Here is a 22,469-nt window from a genome sequence, read left to right as displayed (position 1 = left end):
CAGGCCTCTCGGGTTGGTAGCCGAATTCATTTCTTTGTGGCTTTACGTTTCAGGGCAAGTTGCTTTTTCAAAACCAGCCCTGGGAGACTTAGCCAGATGTGTGACTCGCCATTAGGTGATTGTGTAAATGCAGTCGCATACATTCCATTTCCATTGTCGCCTTGCATTGCTTAGAAGCAAGGCACAGGTCCTGCCCTCACTCAGGAAAGAAGGGAATGACCCAATGGTATGCCTACTGGAGGCGGAGATCTCAGGGGCTTCCTTAAAGTCTACCTGTCCATCCCCAAGCTGTTCACAGGATGCCCCAGATTGGCATTCCTTTGCCTCATGTCATCATTTCAAAACCTGGTAAGGACTTCTTCCTAAGCCTTGTGTCTCTGGGAAAAACCTGTAAGGATTTTTATGAGTTTATTTGAGCCAAACTGATGACAATTGCCAGGAAGCAAAATCTCAATAGATTGAGAAAATGCTCCAGAGAATAGCAGTTTTGCACCTTATTTTATTCATTATAATCAAAGGAGGGGGCATAAGCCAGTTTCATGAAATCCTTTGGTGAAAGATCAGGGAGGTGGGAAGAAGCAAAGCAGGAAAATCTCTGTGAGTGCATAAAATGAATAAACACATATTTCTTTTACATTGGTGGGTATAGGATAGTTAACACAATAACAATGAGTGGTTTTGTGGTCTCTGCTCTGTGCGGTGAGGAATCAAAAAAAAATTACTCTGACATTCCAAAGGTATGTTATTGTAGATGCAAAGAGACAATAGACAGGCTCAGTTAACGTGAAGATTGACCTTTGTAAAGGAAGATACTGGTTTAGGAAAGATCAACCATAGAACTTGTATGCATATATGCATAACCCATGGACACAGACAAAAGGGTGGTGAAGGCCTGGGGCGGAGAGGGGGGGGGGGGTGGGCTAGAAGAAGTCAATGGGGGGAAAGGGGAACATATGTAATACTTTCAACAATAAAGATTTAAAAGCAGGAAAAAGGAAAGTTTTAATTTTAGACCATCTTATGTGGTTCTTTCGGCCTCTGAGTTTGTAAAGCCTGCCATGGTCCTCTCCTGAGCTTGTCAGGTTTAGTGTATGGTCCATTTTTTGTCCACACTCCCTTACGCACTCAATGGAGGATCCCCTATTCCCCTGGCCAGCCTCTTTCCAGGGCCTCCTGTCCCTCCTGCTCTGCCCCCTCCATGGAGGGTGTCCTGCGCCCCCCCCCCCCCCATTCTGCTCCCTTCATGTATGGTTCCCTTTCCCCTTTGCCCTGTCCCCTCTCTCACAAGACCGGGGTGTGTGCCCCGCCACTGGTGCAAGGCAGAACTGTGCTCCCTGGAGAGTCTGCTAAGCATTCACTTGGCTGCTTCTATTATCAATCCTAATGGCCTCTCCAATGGGGGAAATTGGCTGATGTCAGAATTAGATTCATAAGACTAGATATTATACATTCTCTTAAAGAAAAATGTGGTCTTTATGCAATAAGGCTAGAATTCAGACTGAGTCTCTTCCCCCATTCTCGGTTTCTCCCCTACTCTTTTTTTTTTTTTTTAAATATATTTTATTGATTTTTTTACAGAGAGGAAGGGAGAGAGATAGTTAGAAACATGGATGAGAGAGAAACATCGATCAGCTGCCTCCTGCACATCTCCTACTGTCTCCCCTACTCTTATGGAGAAATATCTCTCTTACAAAAACCTGGCAACATTGGGAGCCCCTCCTACAAGGCTCAGAGGCTTCATCAGCCTGGTTTGGAGACATCTGTAATAGTGTCAACAATAAAAATAAAGTTTTTTAAAAAGAAATAAGAAATGTCTCTCTTTTCCTTTTTATCTTGAAATCTGTTTTCTCTGATATAAGTACTGCAATACCCACTTTTCTCTAGATTCCATTTGCTTTAAAGATCTACCAGAGTTCAAAAATTGGTCTAAAAGCATGCATATTCTCCATTCTCTTTTCATTTTTTCTTTGACAGTTTAATTATATATTTAGCAATAATTGGAGGAAGCTCCAATTTTTACTCCCCTACTTCATTCAAAGCCTTGACTCTTTGAGTTCTCCTGTGAGGACCTTAGGAAGTTCACTGTCAATACTTTCCCTTTGAACTCAGTCACTAACATGATCTCAAGGCTAAGGGGCAGACTAGCTCCACTTCATAGGTCAGCTTACAATACCCGATTTAGGAAAGTCTTCCGTGCAGACACTTGCAGCTCATTCCTTTTAGAGATAACTCCCACTTTGTTCCTGCTAGTGTCTAAAATTATTGTAATCATCATCTTCCAGAAATTTCCCAGGATTTGGCACATCCTTGCTGGTGGAGAATGGGAAGCGATGTGTTTAATGCAGTTGACAGCAACACCCACTTTCTTTACTCATTATGTGCCTACTTCAGGCCTAGAATAATGTGGGCACTGGAGAAAAAGCAATACTCTACCCTTGCCTCAAGGAGCTTGACCAGAAAACTAGGCAACATGGCTCAGAATATATCAACTGGAGCCTGAGATGGGTCAAATCAGAATAAGTTAAAGAAATCAAGGTGAATGTCTTCCATTATGTTAAGAATGGCTTCATGAGGGAAGGCAAGGGTGGGTGGGAAGAGATTAACTGAAGAATTTATATGCATCTATGCATGACCTATGGACACAGATGGTGGTGTGGTGAAGGCCTGGGGCAGGGGGTGGGTTCAGGTTGGAAGGGGTCAATGGGGAGAAAAATGGGACATCTGCAATACTTTCAACAATAAAGATAAATTTAAAAAAAAAGAATGGCTTGATGGACAACAGGTATAGAAATTTTACTGATTGAAAGTCCCAGTAAACCCCCAGCCCTTGAATCTAAGCTATTACCTATAACTAGGTTATAAAACTCAAGCCATATTTTTTCCCTAACTTCTGAATTTTCTCACAAGAACTTATTTCCAAGTCTCAAAGTAAATGAGAAAGTTTTTGAGTACACAAAACACAGAGTTTATTATTTATTAATTATTGTATTGTTCTCCATATGAAAAACTGTAAACCTACTTTTGCCAACCCCTGTAGATACTGTCTTTATAAATAAGTGCCAACATTCATCCACAGAACATTTCTGTTACTACATCACTCACCAGTGTAAGACGTAACAGTAATAATAATTCTCCCTCAATGAGTTCCCCATTCACTATCTCTTCAATTATACCTCCTTCAATTAAGTGTCATTATGGAGTGTCTGTATTTTAAAATCTAACATACTAAATGGTTATTTTATATTTCACCTTCACACTTACTGTCATATATGCTCTCCCAGAATCTAAAGATTGTCTTGGTCTGAAAGGAAGAGGAAATTCCATGATTTTTTTTGAACCCACGAAGTCTTTAGTACATCTCAGATGCAGAATTGTTTAAATATACATATTTGTAATTCCAGAAGATGCATTTCTTGTTATATGGAGAACTTCCATTTCCTCAGCATCCTCTCATACCTGAACCCAAATGCAATACAGATTTCATCCCCAGTATTTTATGAGCAAAATATTTTAGATACATATGTTGGATTTTAAATTTTTTCTGTACCAGCCAGAACCGGTTTGGCTCAGTGGATAGAGTGTCGGCCTGCGGACTCAAGGGTCCTGGGTTCGATTCCGGTCAAGGGCATGTACCTTAGTTGTGGGCACATCCCCAGTGGGGGGCGTGCAGGAGGCAGCTGATCGATGTTTCTCTCTCATTGATGTTTCTGGCTCTCAATCTCTCTCCCTTCCTCTCTGTAAAAAATCAATAAAATATATTTTAAAAAATTTCTGTACCTGATTCCAAATGTAACATAAGGTCAATACAGAAAACTAAAAAACACAAAAAATTAAATATCCATAATCCTATCAACTATTAGTTAATTGTGGTATATTACCAACTAATCTCTTTTATGTGGTCAATATACTAATTTTGTTTTAATAAAAGGAATACCAAAAGGGGTGTATACTAATTTGGAGCCTGCTTTTCCCACGTATGAATAGAGCAGTGTCTCACACTGATATTTTTCCACAGTGCTTGCTGAATGGCATTCCATCCCATAAAGTTACCTACAATCGATTCCTTAATACTTTTGCTAGACACTTAGGGTTTATATTTTTCCCCCAAACACTACACCTTTGCTCACAGCTCTGATGATTTCTATGGGATAATCTCTAAATGGAAATGGTGGTTTGAAAGCTGTGTCCATTTGAAATCTTTTTCACACATAGTATAGTTATGCTAAAAACTAAAACTTGGAAGGTTCTGGTCCTGTCAAAATGTTCACTCACATTGGTTGATGTTTTCATTCTTTGCCAAATAATATGAAGAAAAATGTCAATCCCTTTTGTTTGCTCTTTCGTGACCATCACGTTGCTCTTTCTAAAAAATTAGTCATACAGATCACTACTCACAACTCTACAAAAATAAAAAATGTGCTCATTCTTACTCTTTTAGCATTGTTTGAGAGATTGTTTCACCAGAAAAGTTCTTCCTATCTACTTCACTTAACTAATTCCTAACCTTCATAACGCTGATAACATTCGTGGCTCCCAAGAATTTGCCCTCTAGTACACCCTTGTCTTTACCTTTTTCAAGCATGTAAATTTCATCTTCAATAAGTCATTTAGTTCCGAAATGGCAAGGGCCCCTAGGTTGAGGCCTAATATGCTTAACGGCACGGTGTTTAATAAATTACCTTCCCAGGGGTCCTCTCAAGGAAGTAGGGGCAGAGACATTTACATTAGGGGTTGGGGGTGCGGTGGACAAACCATCTTAGTGATTTTGGAATCCTGCAGGCTTTGATGGGATTCCATAGCGGACGTTCAACCACAGCCATCTCAAGGATTGTCCCTAATAATGCCTGCTTCAAGCCAAATGTGAGCAAGGGTCCTGACACTACTGACAGTCTGAAGGCCCCCCGGACAAAAGTGGAGCCCGCGGGATGCTGGCCCACTGTCTGCGCTCTGGGTTCCTGTTTTCAGATCAGTGCGCTTTATTCTTCCATCCAGTTCTTCGGAAAAGACACAGAGATGCTGCCCCAGCAATGGTTTCCTTTCCCGAGCTGCCAGCAGACCCGGGTGGGTTAGAGCCCAGCAAGGGACCAGCGCATCCCCCTCCCTATCTAAGGTACCACCTCTGGTCCCCGCCGCCTGTCCTCGCTCGGGTTGGCCCCGCCCACCCTCTGACTCCGCGCAGGTCACGCCCACCTGCGGCTGCGGACGGGCCATTGTTGCGTCTGGCGTCCTCTCTCGAAAAGCAAATGTTGGCTGACCGCCCGGAAAATGACGGCGTCTTGCAAGCCACGCCGGGCACCTTCCCGCCGCCCCGAGAGTCCCTTTTCATGGTGCTTCGTGGGGGTCATTTCAGTGACCCTCGTGCTCCTGCTGCCCACATCCTTCGGTAGGAGCCTGGAGGGGGCGTGCGCTCCAGAGTAGGAATTCTCTTGGCGGGGGCGGGTGGAAGTTAGACTATGACATGAAAGCAGAGTAATCTGTGACTTGTTTAGAGTTCCCTGGACTGGTCTCACCATCTGAGGTGAGACCCATCCAGGTTCCTCGGGGATCAGAGTAGATCTATCTTCTTTCTTAGATCCTTAACCTTAGAGGAGAGGCCGCTGCATTCTTTTAGCCCTTTAGGACTTTACTTGATGTGTCTCCACGTTATTTTCCATAATAGTTCTAACACACTTTTTTAAAAAAAGATTTTCAAGCCCACAGGTAAACAAAAAGAAGAGGAATTACTGGGGGTGAGGGTGGAGGTGGGGGTAGGGGGATAACACGGGAGAAAAAAGGCTTCTTGGAAGAGAATTGATTTTTGAAATGAATTTCAAAAGAAATGGGGAATGATGCATACCTATATAGTGTATCTTTCAGACCTAAAACATTGATATTTGCTTCCTAAATTTACTGTTGAGTAAAAATCCAGCTCATCCCCAAAAAAACCAAAATCGATATTTAAAGCAAGGGCAGCACATGGCCCACTCCTAGGACCCTTGGGTGAAAGTAGGGAACAAGTCTTTAAAATCTTGCCAAGGCCCTAGCCGGTTTGGCTCACCGAGCGTGGGCCTGCAGACTGAAGGGTCCCAAGTTCGATTCTGGTCAAGGGCATGTACCCAGTAGGAGATGTGCAGGAGGCAGCTGATCGATGCTTCTCTCTCATCGATGTTTCTAACTCTCTATCCCTCTCCCTTCCTCTCTGTAAACAATCAATAAAGTATAGTTTTTAAAAATAAAATCTTGCCAAGGACCTTTCCATTTATTCTGTACTACCCACCTGCTGTCAGGCCACAGTCCCTGGCTGTCAAAGAGATTAAATATTTTATTTTTATGTTCTTATTTTCTTATTTTTAGGTCGCTGTGGTAAACCACCACTGTACCAGTCTATGCAGTTAAAGGGTACCCCTAGATCTTCCTATTTACCTGGGGAGAAAATATTTTATGAGTGTAAACCAGGATATTATTATGCGTTTAATTATGTCCTCAAAACCTTTTGTGAGAAAAATAGCACATGGTTCCCCGTTGATGAAGCTTGTTACAGTAAGTAAACAAAACCTGTCTTTTTTATGTGTGTGTGCTTGCTCCAGTGTTCCCTTTTTCTTTTCTTTTCTTTTTTTTAACACATATTTGGATTCATTTTCCACTAAGGCAATGATGATTTTCTCATGGGTTTAGATAGCAAGACAGATTTTTAGGCTTCCACAAATCTTCCGGGAATTTTTTTGTAGGCAGTTGGTTGCCTGGGTAAATGTGAACTCTACGTTATATGGTTAACTCAAAAAAATAATATTGCGTGAATTGACAAGAGCAGTGTAGAATTTTTTTAAAATTAATTTCAGAGAGGAAGGGAGAGGGAGAGAGATAGAAACATCAATGATGAGAGAGAATCATCAATCTGCTGCCTCCCGAATGTCCCCCAGAAGGGATCGAGCCTGCAACCCTGGCATGTGCCCCTGGCTGGAATCGAACCGGGGACCTTTCAGTCTGCAGGCCGATGATTTATCCGCAGAGCCAAACCAGCCAGAGCAAGCAGTGTAGAATTTTTATTTTCTTTTACATCTGTTTTTATATTTGTATAAAAATGAATTTATACATTTTCTTTTAGAAAAAGCATGTCCAACTCCAAATGTGAAAAGTGGTAAAGTATATGACCCACAAGTGGGCTTTGAATTGGATAAAGAAGCTCACTTTTATTGTGATTACGGGTAAGTTGCTCCTTAGAGAAAATAAGGTAAATGTTACTGATTCCATATTGTTTTCCTTATCTTCTTTTTATCAATATTACAGATGTCCCCCATTTTCCCCCAACCCCTGCCATGCCCAGGCCTTCCCGCACTATTGTCTGTGTCCATGGGTTGTGCATATATGCATATATGATCTTTGGTTAATCTCTTCCTGTCCCCTCCACCACCCTCCCCACTGAGATCTGTTATTCTTCCATGCCTCTGGACCTATTTTGTTGGTCAGTTTATTTTGTTCACTAGATTCCGCATATACATGAGATCATGTGATATTTGTCTCTCTCTAACTGGCTTATTTCCCTTAGCGTAATAGTCTCTGGCTCCATCCATGCTGTAGCAAAGGGTAAGAGATCATTCTTTTTTTACAGCTGCATAGTATTCTATTGTGTAAATGTACTACAGCTTTTTTATCCACTCATCTACTGATGGGCACTTGGGTTGTTTTCAGATCTTAGCTATTGTAAATAATGCTGCTATGAACACAGGGATGCATATATTCTTTCTGATGGGTGTTTTGGGTTTCTTTTTTTTTTAATATATTTTATTGATTTTCCACAGAGAGGAAGGGAGAGAGACAGAGAGTTAGAAACATCGATGAGAGAGAAACATTGATCAGCCGCCTCCTGCACATCCCCCACCGGGGATGTGCCCGCAACTCAGGTACATGCCCTTGACCGGAATCGAACCTGGGACCTTTCAGTCCGCAGGCCAACGCTCTATCCACTGAGCCAAACCGGTTTTGGCAGGGTTTCTTAGGATTTATTCCCAGAAGTGGGACTGCTGGATCAAATGGCAGTTCCATTTTTAATTGTTTGAGGAACATCCATACTGTTTTCCACAGAGGCTGCACCAGTATGCATTCCCACCAGCAGTGTACTAGGGTTCCCTTTTCTCCACTTCCTCACCAGCAGTTGTTGTTTGTTGATTTATTGATGGTAGCCATTCTGACAGTTGTGAGGTGAGACCACATTGTTGTTTTAATTTGCATCTCTCTGATGATTACTGATGCTTTTCATGTCTATTGGCCAATGGTATGTCCTCTTTGGAGAAGTGTCTATTCAAATTTTTTGCCCATTTTTTATTGGATTATTTGTCTTTCTGGTGTTGAGTTGTATGAGTTCTTTGTATACTTTGGAAATTAACCTCTTATCAGATCTTTCAATGGTTTTGTAGTACATTTTGACATCCGGTATTGTGATCCCTCTAACCTTGTTCTTCTTTCTCAAGATTGCTGTAGCTTCTTGGGGTTGGTTTTTGTTCCACATAAACTTTTGGACTATTTTTTCTAGGCCTGTGAAATATGCCATTGGTATTTTAATAGGGAGTGTGTTGAATCTGTAAATCGCTTTGGGTATTATGGACATTTTAATGATGTTAATTCTCTTTTTTAATATATTTTTATTGATTTCAGAGAGGAAGGGAGAGAGAGATAGAACTATCAATGATGAGAGAGAATAATTGATCGGCTGCCTCCTGCATGCCCCACACTGGGGATTGAGCCCACAACCCGGGCATGTGCCCCCAACTGGAATCAAACCTGGGACCCCTCAGTCTGCAGGCTGACACTCTATCCACTGAGCCAAACCGGTTGGGATATTGTTAATTCTTAATGATGTTAATTCATGAACATGGTATATGGTTCCACTTGTCTGTATCTTCCTCTACTTCCAATGTCCTGTAGTTTTCTGAGTACAGCTCTTTTACTTCCTTGATTAAGTTTATTCCCAGATATTTATAATATAAATATAAATATAAATATCTGGGAATACACTTAACACTGAGTGGCCAGATCATTATGACTGGCCAGATTATTATGACCACCCCATTAGTACTTCATTGACACTTCCAAAATTACTAAATATTGAAAACTCCCTAAGCAAATACTCTCAAGGTTTTTATTATTACTAGAGGCCCGGTGCACAAAAATTTGTGCACTGGAGGCGGGGGGTGTCCCTCAGCCGGGCCTGTGCCCTCCCACAGTCTGGGACCCCTCGGGGGATGACCATCTGCTGGCTTAGGCCTGCTCCCCAGGAGATTGGGCCTAAGCTGGCAATCAGACATCCCTCTGCCAGCCCGGCAGCCCTCGGGGGATGTCCACTTGCCAGCGGGGAGCAGACCTAAGCTGCAGTCAGACATCCTTAGCATTGCTGAGGAGGCAGGAGAGGTTCCCACCATCACTGCTGTACTGGCAGCCATCAGCCTGGCTTGTGGCTGAGCAGAGCTCCCCCATGTGGGAGCGCACTGACCACCAGAGGGCAGCTCCTGCATTGAGCGTCTGCCCCCTGGTGGTCAGTGTGTATCATAGTGACCAGTCATTCCCAGTCTTTCTGCTGTTAGGGTCAGTTTGCATATTACCCTTTTACTATATAGGATAGAGGCCTGGTGCACGGGTGGGGGCCAGCTGGTTTGCCCTGAAGGGTGTCCTGGATCAGGGTGGGGATCCCACTTGGGTGCCTGGCCAGCCTGGGTGAAGGGCTGATGGCTTTTTGCAGCTGGTCACACCCCCTTCAGGGTGGGGGTCCCCACTGGGGTGCCTGGCCAGTCTGGGTGAGGGGCTAAGGGCCGTTTTCAGGTCGGCCAGCGACTGAAGCTCCCAGCCTCTCCTTTTTTTCTTATTTTTTTATTCTGGGATTTATTTACCTTCTATAATTGAAACCTTGTTGCGGTCACTGGAGCTGAGAGCCGGCTCCTACTCGCTTCCAGCTCCGAGGCTGGCTGGCTGAAAGCAGGTATCTGGGGTTTGTTTAGCTTCTATAATTGAAGCTTTGTTGCTTTCGAGCTCAGAGCCGGGTCACGGCAGGCGGGGAACCTTGGCTTCCTCCATCACTGGAGCAAGCAAGCCTCCTGCTCTCTTCAGCTGTGTGGCTGCCGGCCGCCATCTTTGTTGGCTGTTAATTTGCATATTGCCCTGATTAGCCAATGGGAAGTGTAGCAGAGGTATGGTCAATTACCCTTTTTGCCTTTTATTAGATAGGATTATTATTTGCATAACTAATTCACTTCATTGTACTGATGGGGTGGTCGTAATCTGGCCAGTCATAATAATCTGGCCGGTCATTAAATATATTTTTAATTTGGTAAGTGGGATTTATATTTAGTTTCTTTTCCTGACACTTCATTATAGGTGTATAAAAAGGCCATTGATTTCTGGATGTTAATTTTGTATCCTGCTACTTTGCCAAATTAATTTCTTAAATCTAATTGTAGGTGTGTGTGTGTGTGTGTGTGTGTGTGTGTAGTCTTTAGGGTTTTCTATGTACAATATCATGTCATCTGTGAGTAATGACTGTTTTACTTCCTCCAATTTGGATGTCTTTTATAACTTCTTGTGTGATCACTGTGGCTAGGACTTCCAATACTCTCCTATATAATAAAGAGCTAATATGCTAATTAGACCGAACAGCCAAACAACCATCCAGCTACCTCCTGTACACCCCCTACTGAGGATCGAGCCCACAACCTGGGCATACGCTCTGGTCAGGAATTGAACTGTGACCTCCTGGTTGTAGGTCAACGCTCAACCACTGATCCAAGCCAGCTGGGCCTCTTGAATTTTTTGGAATAGTTTGAGGAGGCTGAGTGTTAATTTTTCTTTAAAAGTTTGGTAAAACTTGCCTATGAAGCCATCCATCCCCGGACTTTTTGTTGCTGTGAGTTTTTTTATTTTATTACTGTTTCAATTTCATAGTTGTTATTGTCTATTCAGGTTTTCTGCTTCTTCCTGACTGAGTTTTGAAAGATTATATGTTTCTAGGAACTTGTTCATTTCACTCAGGTTGTCCAGCTTGTTAACAAATAGTTATTCAAAGTATTTTCTTATAATCCTGTATTTCTGTGATGTCAGTTGTTACTTAGCCTCTTTCCTTTCTGATTTTATTTATTTGGGTCCTCTCTCATTTTTTCTTGATAAGTCTGGCTAAAGGTTCATCATTCTTGTTTATCTTTTCAAAGAGCCAGCTCTTGGTTTCTTTGAATATATATATATATATATTCGTTTCTATGTCATTTATTTCCACCCTGATCTTTATTTTTTCCTTCCTTCTACTGACTCTGGGCTTTCCTTGTCGTCCTATTTCTAATTCTTTTAATTGGAGTGTTAGATTATTTTAGCTTTTTCTTGTTTCTTGGGGTAGGCCTATAATGCTATGAACTTCCCTCTCAGGACTGCTTTCGCTGTGTCTCATAGATTTTGGATTGTGTGTTCATTTTCATTTCTTTCCAGGAAGTTTTTTTATTTCTTTCTTGATCTTATTTGTAACCCATTCGTTATTTAGTAACATGATATTTAGTCTCCATGTGTTTGTCTGTTTTTGAGTGTTTTTACTGTAGTTGATTTCTAGTTTCATGCCACTGTGATCTAAGATGATGTTTGGTATTTTTCCAATCTTATTAAATTTGTTAAGACTTATTTTGTGTCCTAACATGTGATCTAGCTTTGAGAAAAATCCATGTGCTCTTGAGAAGAATATATATTTTGCAGCTTTGGGAATGAAATATCCTGTAAATACCAATTAAATCCATCTGATTTAGTGTGTCTTTTAAGGCTGCTATTTCTTTTTGATTTTTTTTGTCTGTATTGCAGAAAACAACTATATGAAATTTTCCTCTTTATTATGTACATCTTGTTAACTGGTAAAGAGAACAGTAACTTTTTTTCCCCATTTAGTTTTTACTTGAAAGGTGAACCAATTCTAACTTGTAAACTTTCTGGAGGCAAGGTGCTTTGGAACCATGATATACCAACATGTGAAAGTAAGTAAATTTTCACTTTAGAATTTAGACCAGCAATTCTCAATATTTTTGGCCTTGGGACCCACTTATGCTGATTTTTTGAAAGTATAGTTGACATACAATAATATATTAGTTTCATGCATACAACACAGTGATTCAACATTTATTAAAATATATAATGTATTTTTTTTATAAAAAATAAAAGATGCCCCAAACAGTTAGAATAGTGGGATTGTTTTACACTTTTATAAATGCCTTCAAAAATCTGGCTTAAAGGAAGACACTTAAATTCACTCTGTGGTAAAATAGCACATTCAGTAGCTTCTGGAAAATTCACTGTACTCATAAGGTTGAAAGTAAAAAAAAAGACAATATTAGTATAATTTTGAAACAATGACCTGGCAAATAGATATATTTATATTCTTATAAATTATAAAGCATTTCTCAACTAGCAGTGAATTTTATCTTTAACCATATCTTTTAATTTTCAGCAACTCTTATGATGACTAGAGCAAAACTTATCATAGCCTTATAGATAAATATAGATATTTCATATAGATATTTCAATAAAATTGGTTTTTTTTTTGAAAGTTCATTTCTACATGATTTGACTTTGGGGTAATAACACTTTCTCATAGAGACATTCTAAAGGGATATTGGATTCACAACTAGACTGTAGAAATCAGATGTTAGTGAATTTATTTTACTAAATGTTGTCTTACTCTCTTCATCTTTCCTTTTTCTTCTCATTTCCTCTTTTCCCCCTCTTTTTAAGAGATTTTGTGTGAAGCACCCGGAAATATAAGTAATGGAAAATACACGGATAGCTGGAGGGTTGTATTTGAATTTAATGAAGTAGTGACTTATACTTGTGACCCTTCAAATGGGACTCAGGAGTATTCACTTATTGGAGAGAGCACGCTTACTTGTTTTGGGCCTGGCAAATGGAGTAGTGACCCTCCTCAATGTAAAGGTAAAGGTATTTCCTTCTTCATGGGTAAATACAGTGAAAAAACTTTGTAGAGTGTTTACCTATAAGGAATCATATGTGCTTCCTCCTCCTGTTAAATTTTAATTTAATTTATTATATGTCAAGTCGAATAAAAAATAGTTCCATTGTAGAATTCCCCACCCTAAACATGCTCTTGGCATTCCAGTTTATATAATGTGAACTACTGTGTAAATGTATAACTTAGGATTTTTTTTTTGTGCTTGAAAAAACAAAAAGTAACACCCAATGGCTTGAAATTAAGACTTTTTTTTAATATTAAATCATCCGAGAGATATAGCAATAGGTAGTGGCAGAGTAAATTATAAAAGGCTAACTCTTACTGATACTAATGATAAACTCTGTACACACAGAGTTGGAAAAACAATGTTTAAGGCGCTAGAGAGTAGCCCAAAATGGGATAAAATGAAGGGGATTTGACTTTTGTAGGAAAGGGACCACTGAATATCAACGAAATGCTTACTCTTTACTAGTGGGTATGGAATGTTCTATAAGGTAGACCATATTCTGGGAAATAACATAATTTTTTAAAGTTTAACGTAATTGAAACAGAGTACATTCTCTGGTCATAATGAAATAAATCTAGAATCAAAACAGAGATAATTTTTAAAATCTCCAAATTCAGTCATATATCTCATAATGACATTTCAGTCAGTGATGGGCTACATATACGATGATAGTCTCATAAGATTATAATGGGGCTGAAAAATTGCTGTCACCTAGAAAATCCTGTCATAGCTGTCAGGATGTTATAGCACAACACAGTATTCATGTGTTTGTGATGATGCTGGTGTAAACAAACCAACTGCGCTGTCAAAAAGAGCTATATTGTAAGTATAGCTCTTACGATAAAAATAGGCGGCTACACCATCTAGGTCGGATTTTGCAAGTACAGTCTATGACAGCCGGGGGCAAACTATGGCCCTTGGGCCGGATCCGGCCTGTTTGAAATGAATAAAACTAAAAACAAAAGAAGACCGTACCCTTTTATGTAATGATGTTTACTTTGAATTTATATTAGTTCACACAAACACTCCATCCATGCTTTTGTTCCGGCCCTCTGGTCCAGTTTAAGAACCCATTGTGGCCCTCGAGTCAAAAAGTTTGCCCACCCCTGCTCTATGATGTCCACAATTCTCAGAACGTTATCCTGTTGTCAAGCAGTGCCTGGCCGGTATTTGGCAACCATGTAAAACAAATGTCTTACGAACCATTGAGTCAAAGAAGAAATCACAAGAAAAATTAGAAAGTGTTTTGAATTCAATAAAAATGAAAACACAACATATCAAAATATCCACATTTGTGTGACACAGCAAAAGCACTGCTTTGAGAAAAATTTATAGCCTAACAATACAATAGAAAACATATCTCAAATTGATAATCTGGACACTTTCACCTTAAAAAACTAAGAAAGAAATGCAAATTAAATTTAAAACAAGGAGACAGGGGATAATAAAGCTAAAAATCAATAAAATTGAAAAGATATAAAAGGCTGTGCATAATGGACCCTTTATGTATGGCTCAGATTTAATCTTGTAAAATGTTCTCTGGTACTTACTACCCAGCTCAGTGGTGTGTGTGTGTGTGTGTGTGTGTGTGTGTGTTTCCAAATTCTTGCAAACCCATTACTGGATTCTGAAATCAATCTAGAAGGCCATGACCGGCACTTTTCTCCTTGAGAAATAGAGTAGAACGAGAAATACCAGAGTACACTAGTATGAAGTCTAGTATTAACTTTTAACTTTATTTCAGCCCTGTGTGCTTATGTAATGGTTTTACAGCCTTAAAAAAAAAAAAGTAATCTCTGGGTTGCAGTCTAATATATTCGGAAAACATGGCCGTAACTTCGTTGGCCTTTTTATTTCTTGAATATCCCAGATCATATATGTGATTGCCACCTGAGAACTTTTTCTTTGGGGGAGAAACCAAGATGGCGGCATAGGTAAACACTGGAAATTGCTGCCTCGCACAACCACTTCAAAAATATAACTAAAAGACAAAACAAACATCATCCAGAACCACAGGAAGGCTGGCTGAGTGGAAATTCTACAACTAGAAGGAAAGGGAAAAGTACACTGAGACTCAGAGGAGGTGCGGAAGTAAAGTGCAGAGGTACAGAGGTGCGTGGAAAGGGCTGGCAGCTGAGGACGCGGTGCACATGGAAAGGGCTGGAAACTGAGGACACGGTTGTCTTTTTCAATCGGGAGGGAGTTTCAAGCTCCTGACTGCTCTGAACTCCAGTTCTGGGTGAGTCTCTGGGGACCCAGACTCATACGGGGAGAAACTGGACTGTCTGGCATTGGTCGGAACTTGAGGGCGGCTTTCTCTCAGAGGTGCTTGCAGTGATTACTGGGACACTGAGAAGCAGGGCCTCTTAGGGCAGCACTGAGGAGCAGCCATAGCTGCTTGCTCCACCCTGTTGATCCACTGAGACCCCGCCCCACCCAAGCTGTGTGCAGAGGCTTTTGCATATAAAAGGCCTGGCCCTTTGCAATCTGATAATTACCTAACAAACTGCAGCTGGGTCAGAGAAAGCCAGAACATCCAAAAGAAGGCCCAAGGCCCCACAGAAGCTTGCATTGCTTCACAGCTGGGCTCCTGCTAGGTACCTCAGGCAGAGGCTAAATTAGCACCTCCTTAGAGATCCAAGAGCCAGTGTACCCAGTGGTCAGAGTGGGACCATCCAGATTACAACTCCTCAGATCCATAAGGGACACACTCAGGGGGCAGACTCAGTGAGCACCAAAGCCCCACTGAAGCAAGTCTTGCTCCAGAAGGGTATCTCCAGCACAGAAGTTCTCCCACTGCAGACACAGCTGATTCTCACAGCCAATTGTCCTGGAGGTCAGTTCCTCCCAGTGATACCTACAACAATCAAGGCTTAACTACAACAAGACTGTGCACAAAGCCCACAAAGGGGTGCACCAAGAGTGTCCACCTCAGGTAATTGGGGAGGCTGAGCCACTGGGCCCTATAAGACACCTAGCACAGAAAGCCACTCGATCAACACAGGGAAGCAGCCAAAATGCGGAGACAAAGAAACAGGTCACAAATGACAGAAATGGAGGAAAGCAAACTACTGGATATAGAGTTCAAAACCACACTTATAAGGTTTTTTAAGAATTTTCTAGAAACCACCGATAAATTTAGTGAGACCCTCAAGAAACCTAGTGAGACCCTCGAGGTTATGAAAAAGGACCAACTAGAAATTAAGCATACACTGACTGAAATAAAGAATATTATACAGAGTTACAACAGCATACTAGAGGATCGCAAGAATCAAGTGAAAGATTTGAAATATGAAGAAGCAAAAAACACCCAACTGGAAAAGCAAAAAGAAAAAAGAATCCAAAAATATGAAGATAGTGTAAGGAGCCTCTGGGGCAACTTCAAGCAAACCAACATCCGAATTATAGGGGTGCCAGAAGAAGAGCTATTTGAAAACCTATTTGAAGAAATAATGACAGAAAACTTCCTCTACATGGTGAAAGAAATAGACTTACAAGTCCAGGATGTGCAGAGAACCCCAAACAAAAGGAATCCAAAGAGGACCACACCAAGACACATCATAATTAAAATGCCAAGAGCAAAAGACAAAGAGAGAATCTTAAAAGCAGCAAGAGAAAAATAGTCAGTTACCTACAAGGGTGTACCCATACGACTGTCAGCTGATTTCTCAACAGAAACTTTGCAGGCCAGAAGGGAGTTGCAAGAAATATTCAAAGTGATGAATAGCAAGAACCTACAACCAAGATTACTTTACCCAGCAAAGCTATCATTCAGAATTGAAGGTCAGATAAAGAGCTTCACAGATAAGAAGAAGCTAAAGGAGTTCATCACCACCAAACCAGTATTATATGAAATGCTGAAAGGTATCCTTTCAGAAGAGGAAGAAGAAGAAAAAGGTAAAGATAAAATTATGAACAACAAATACACATCTATCAACAAGTGAATAAACTGGTGAATATAATAGAATCAGAAGCATAGAAAGGGAGTGGACTGACTATTCTCGGGGGAGAAAGGGGTGTGGGGGATGTGGGAAGAGACTGGACAAAAATCGTACACCTATGGATAAGGACAGTGGGGGTGGGGTAAGGGCAGAGGGTGGGGTGGGAACTGGGTGGAGGGGAGTTATGGGGGAAAAAAGAGGAATAACTGTAATAATCTGATCAATAAAGATTTAATTTAAAAAAAGAACTTTTTCTTTGCATATCTTTGCATGGCTAGCTTCTTTGAAGCTTTTAAATTTTACCTCAACTATTTCCTTCCCACAAGAGTTTTCTAAAAAGACAAGGTATAATAATAAGTGTCAACATGAAATTTGAAAAAATCTCTAGAGCTAGAGCAGGGGTGGGCAAACTTTTTGACACGAGGGCCACAGTGGGTTCTTAAACTGGACCGGAGGGCCGGAACAAAAGCATGGATGGAGTGTTTGTGTGAACTAATATAAATTCAAAGTAAACATCATTACATAAAAGGGTACGGTCTTTTGTTTTTTTAGTTTTATTCATTTCAAACGAGCCGGATCTGGCCGCAGGCCGTAGTTTGCCCAGGGCTGAGCTAGAGTATCAAAAGTTGCATTTGAATGTACTCAGAATTTATATCTGGTAGACTTTTTTCAAATTTTGCAGTAGAAAAAAAAAATGTATGGCCCTAGCCAGTTTTCTCAGTGGGTAGAGCATCGGCCTGTGGACTGAAGGGTTCTAGGTTTGATTCTGGTCAAGGGCATGTACCTCGGTTGCAGGCTCTCCCCCAGCCCGGGCCCTGGTTAGGGCTTGTGCAGGAGGCAACAAGTCTATGTGTTTCTCTCACATCGATGTTTGTTTCTGTATTTCCTTCTCTCTTCCACCGTCTCTAAAAATTAATGGAGAAATATCTTCAGGTGAGGATTAAAAAAATGTAAGAAACCAATAAACTATATTGACTGTTTCAGGTGGAAAAACAGTAATCAGATTTCTCTAAATCTGTTTACCTGGAATGAAAACGCACAAAAAAGTCTTTTTAAAAATATTTATATCTTGCCTTTCACTCCTTGTCTCTTCCCACTGGAAATTGCTACTTGGCACTATTTTTTTTCTGGTGCTATGGTAAAACAACTTTCTGTTAATGCTGAAATTTCTTTACTTTTTAGTGGTCCAATGTAAACAGCCAGTACTCAAACATGGAAAACCAGTAACAGAAATGAAAAAAAATTTTTCCTACCAAGATGAGGTTGCATTTAGATGCCGGAAGGGTTTCTACCTTACTGGCAGCAACCCAGTGTTCTGCGGTGGAAACAGTACTTGGGAGCCTGCGATGCCCACATGTATTAGAGGTATATATTATACAATTTTCCTTCTTGATTTTTTAAGGTTTTCTTTCTTTGACATTAAATATCAATGATAAAGAATAACTGAAAAGAAGCAATTTTAGTAATTAATTATCTTTTCATATTCATGACGCATGTATGACATAAAGTTCATACAGAATTTTGCTGTTGTGATTTTGTATGTGTTCATAGAGTTCTTAGCACATCCTGTACATCACATAGGTCTGTAAGTTCCTCTTGTTCAGTACTGTTATGTTACAGTTAGCAACCACTTTTTCCAGAATAAATGGAATGAATCATGGGAATTTTTACCTAAATCAGAATGAAAGTCATAATTCACACAAATGAAAAGAAAGGGATAATTTCCAAGTGATTGATCCTACATTGTTATGTTTTTCAATGTCAAAGCCTCTTATTTTGAGTCATTCATATTTAGTAACATCTTCCTTATATTTTACAAAAATCCTTTAAACTCATGTTGTTTACACTAATTTATAACTTTTAGTAATAAAAGGGGGAAGAACATACTTATAGCCATTTTAGTTGTTATTCTTACTGATTCTAAAACTACTTGCCATAGTCCACAGATATACGCAGGCATGTACACTTGGGCAACTTACTTAAACTTCAAAAGTATTTACTTACATGTAAAATGATTTAATGTCTTCCCAACTGGGTGATAATACAGCTTAAATTGGTTGCACTTAAACTACTTAGCACTATGCAAAGTTTGGAAAGTACGCATATTTTTTAATTTTGAGGAATAGCTAATCTTTTTTAAAAAAATCAAAAATCAAATTAAATCCATAATTTTATTAATGAGACTGATGAATGGAATAAAATTTATTTTTCCAGGTCCCAAGTCTACTCGTCCAACCAAGCCACCAGTTACAAGCTATCTAGGTTCAGTAACATTTTTATTTTATTTTAATTTTTTCCCTCCCGTCACCATTTATTCCCTCTCTGCCCTCTTCCATCTCCACCCGCTCCCCTTCCCCACTCCAACACCACACTCTTGCCCATGTCCATGAGTTCTCTCTCTCTCTCTTTTTTTTGTTTTTGTTCAATCCCTCCACCTTCTCCCCTTTGCACTTCCCCCGGCTCCCAGCCCCTAACCAGAGCTGTCCACCTGCTCTCTATCTATGAGTCTGCCACTATTGTGCTTAGTAGCTTGTTCATTAACTCTTTATCCTCCTTATATTGTTAAGAACTTTGTGGGCTGATGGGTGAAAAGTCATGTCTTGTTTTAATGTGCATTTATTTAATAATTAATGAGACTAAACCATTTTTATCCACATTCATTTACTCATATCCTTCGCTCAGTTTTCTGTTGGGTTTCTAAAATATTATTTTTGTTAATTGTGAGAACCCATTATAAAGACCTTCTAATATATAGTAAAAATTTTTTTCCAGATTGGTATGGCCTAATTTTGCTAGTTCATTTTCTTTTTAGATTTTATTGGATATAGATTTCTTTTTATAACTTTGTTATGAGGAATATACAAATGTATTTTTTGTAAATTTTCAAATATTACAAAAGGATACCGAGTAAAAAATTAGTTCATCTCTTTCTCTAGTCCATTGTCTGAGTTAATCATGGTTCATAATTGAAGTCTCTTTTTAACCATTTCATATAAGGACACATCATGTCCTTATATGACTGGTTATACATATTTTGCCTTTTTTTCATTTTTCTTAACCAGAAATAGATTCATGTTGTTCATATTTTTCTAAAACTCTCACATTTTACACTTACTATCTTAGATTAGGGTTGTATTTAGATTTATCCCCATCCTTTTTAGTGAAAACTTTAATATATGCCACATTTTATTTAGCTATTCTCCTAGAATGGACAGTTATATGTGCAGAAGAGTTGAATGTATTGAACTATTCCCTAATGGCTCTGAGTATTGTGTCTTCCTTATTAAAAGCTTTAAGTCTTCAAGTTATAGAAACACTTCAACCATGGGTTCTGATTTCATTGTTTTGCATTTAAATCATTGATATATCTGAGATTCATTATGGAATATGGCATCAGATTGGTTTCTTCTCCCCTTCACCCCCTCCTCCCCCATTCAGTGGCTAAGTTGCACCATCTATGGAATGGATTGTCTTCTCTCCAACTGTTTTATCACACACTAAACTCATAGGTGTTCTAAATTCATAGGTGCTCTAGTCTCCCACAGAAGTTGCACCATCTTATATTCCCACCAGCAATGCACGAAGATCCCAATTTCTTTACCTCTTTGCCAACACATGTTCTTTTCTGTTTCTTGATAATAGCCATCCTCATACCTGGTAGGTAAAATATGTGAAGTAGTATCTCATTGTGGTTTTTATTTGCATTTCCCCCTTGATTAGTGATGTGTACACATCTTTTTATGCACTTATTCCCTATTTGTATCTATTCTGTGGAGAAATGTCATTCAGGTCCTTTGCTCAGTTTTGAATTGAGTTGGGATTTTTGTTGTTGATATTTAGGAGTTTAATCTTTTCTCTTTTCTTTCAATTTTTTTCTAGGATATCTAAACTTTCGTGAAGTATCATCATCTGAAGAGATTGTGGAATTAGGTATTAGATTCTTTCTTCTTCTTTTTTTAAATCCCCACCTGAGGATATTTTTTCATTGATTTTTTTGGAGAGTGGAAAAGAGAGGCAAAGATAGAGAGAAATATCAATGTGAAACACATCCATTGGTTGCCTGCTGTGGGAGGCCTGACCAGGGCCTGGGCCGGGGAGGAGCCTGCAACCGAGGTACGGGCCCTTGACCGGAATCAAACCCAGGACCCTTCAGTCCACTGGTCGACGCTCTATCCACTGAGCCAAACCTGCTAGGGCATTAGTTTAGTTCTTAATAATTCTTTATTATGAGACCTTAGAGTTCTACATGAATATATTATGTTCCAATTATTTGTAGACAGAGAAAAAACAAGATGTCACAAATTATTAGGAATAATTGACATTTATAGTTACTTTAGTATTGCAGATACCATAACAAATGTGATAGTATGTATAGACACATGCAAGTAATTTTCTCTAATCTTGAGAATTTTAGTTGTCCTATTAACCTTTACTAAATAACCTGGTGTGGTAACTATAGCACAAAACAATGACAAGTGAGGTTCCTATTAAGAGTTTCACAAGGCACATCCTATAGCCAGAATCTATTTGAAGTGTTCTTTGAGCAAAGCAATTTGGATATACTAGCAGTCATGATAATACTAGAACGATTCCTTTTTTTCTGTAGTGTTTAGATGATCAGATCAAAAGTAAACAAACAAACAAACAAACAAACAAAACAAACAAACAAACAAAAAACTGCTATCTGGGACCCATACATGCTCAATATCTTTAAAACTACTTTTCTTTTTTTTCTCAGCACCAGGAACCATTGCTCTATTTAGTCTTACCATATGTAAGTATATCACACTTGAATACCATTGAAATCAAAATATTACATTCTTTTCTATTACATAGAGTGCATTCTTTTTTATTTTTTATAGAGTGCATTCTTTTCTGATGATTTTTCAGCTTGAAATTAAACCAGTATAGAAAAAAACGGACCTTTCGTACGATATACACCTGTTGTTGGTGATTGTATATTCATGTATACAGTTTTCTATATGTCCACTTAGTAACAAACTCGAAATAATACTTTTTTTTCCAAGATGATTAGTCATATGACTTTTCATCTCAAATATGGGTAATTTTCTAAACTAAACAGGACACTTCTCTGACTTACTGTGGACCAGTTAAGTGATCCCAGGGAATTGCACTTAGATAGTGAAAAATCCAGATGGAATATAAATGTATCTGTGCTTTAAAAATAACACTTTTGAGCACTGAAATGTAACTGACAGTAATTTCTTCTTCTAGTGCTTGAATCTTGGAAATTATTTTTCAGAGTTACATGTCATTTATTTTCTGGTTCCTTACAGTTGTTGGCATTGCAGTAATTTTCATCTCTGTGTACAAGTGTCTTCACAGAGGGAAGTAAGGGTAAATTAAACATTTATTCTCATGTATTGATCCTTTTCACTCTTGACATACTTTTGTGCTGCTTTTGTTTGTATTGCTTACCATCTATTTTTAAAATGTGCTACATTAGTGCACCATCTGAAGTAGAGTTCTTTCCTAAAATCAGTTTCAGCTGCCTTTCGCATCATTGCAACAGGAATAATCTGTGCATAATAATTTGGTT

The 22,469-nt window shown here is 39.4% G+C and overlaps 1 protein-coding gene across 1 annotated transcript; it reads left to right on the top strand.

The window, feature by feature from the left end:
* The first annotated feature begins 5,265 nt into the window (after positions 1 to 5,265).
* LOC138996175 (membrane cofactor protein-like) lies at positions 5,266 to 22,265 on the top strand. Its single transcript, XM_070397129.1, has 10 exons — positions 5,266 to 5,383; positions 6,334 to 6,519; positions 7,085 to 7,184; positions 11,887 to 11,972; positions 12,727 to 12,924; positions 18,092 to 18,274; positions 19,124 to 19,171; positions 20,789 to 20,839; positions 21,648 to 21,683; positions 22,207 to 22,265. The coding sequence occupies exons 1-10, from the start codon at positions 5,266 to 5,268 to the stop codon at positions 22,263 to 22,265; spliced, it is 1,065 nt and encodes a 354-aa protein (XP_070253230.1).
* Positions 22,266 to 22,469: the final 204 nt, after the last annotated feature.

This window comes from Myotis yumanensis, unplaced genomic scaffold (assembly GCF_028538775.1).
Source record: "Myotis yumanensis isolate MYYU_CA2020_CCGP unplaced genomic scaffold, mMyoYum1.0.hap1 SCAF_17, whole genome shotgun sequence".
NCBI classification, from domain to species: domain Eukaryota; kingdom Metazoa; phylum Chordata; class Mammalia; order Chiroptera; family Vespertilionidae; genus Myotis; species Myotis yumanensis.
The sequence above is the reverse complement of the archived record's forward strand: the minus strand, read 5'-3'. Positions and strand labels throughout refer to the sequence as shown.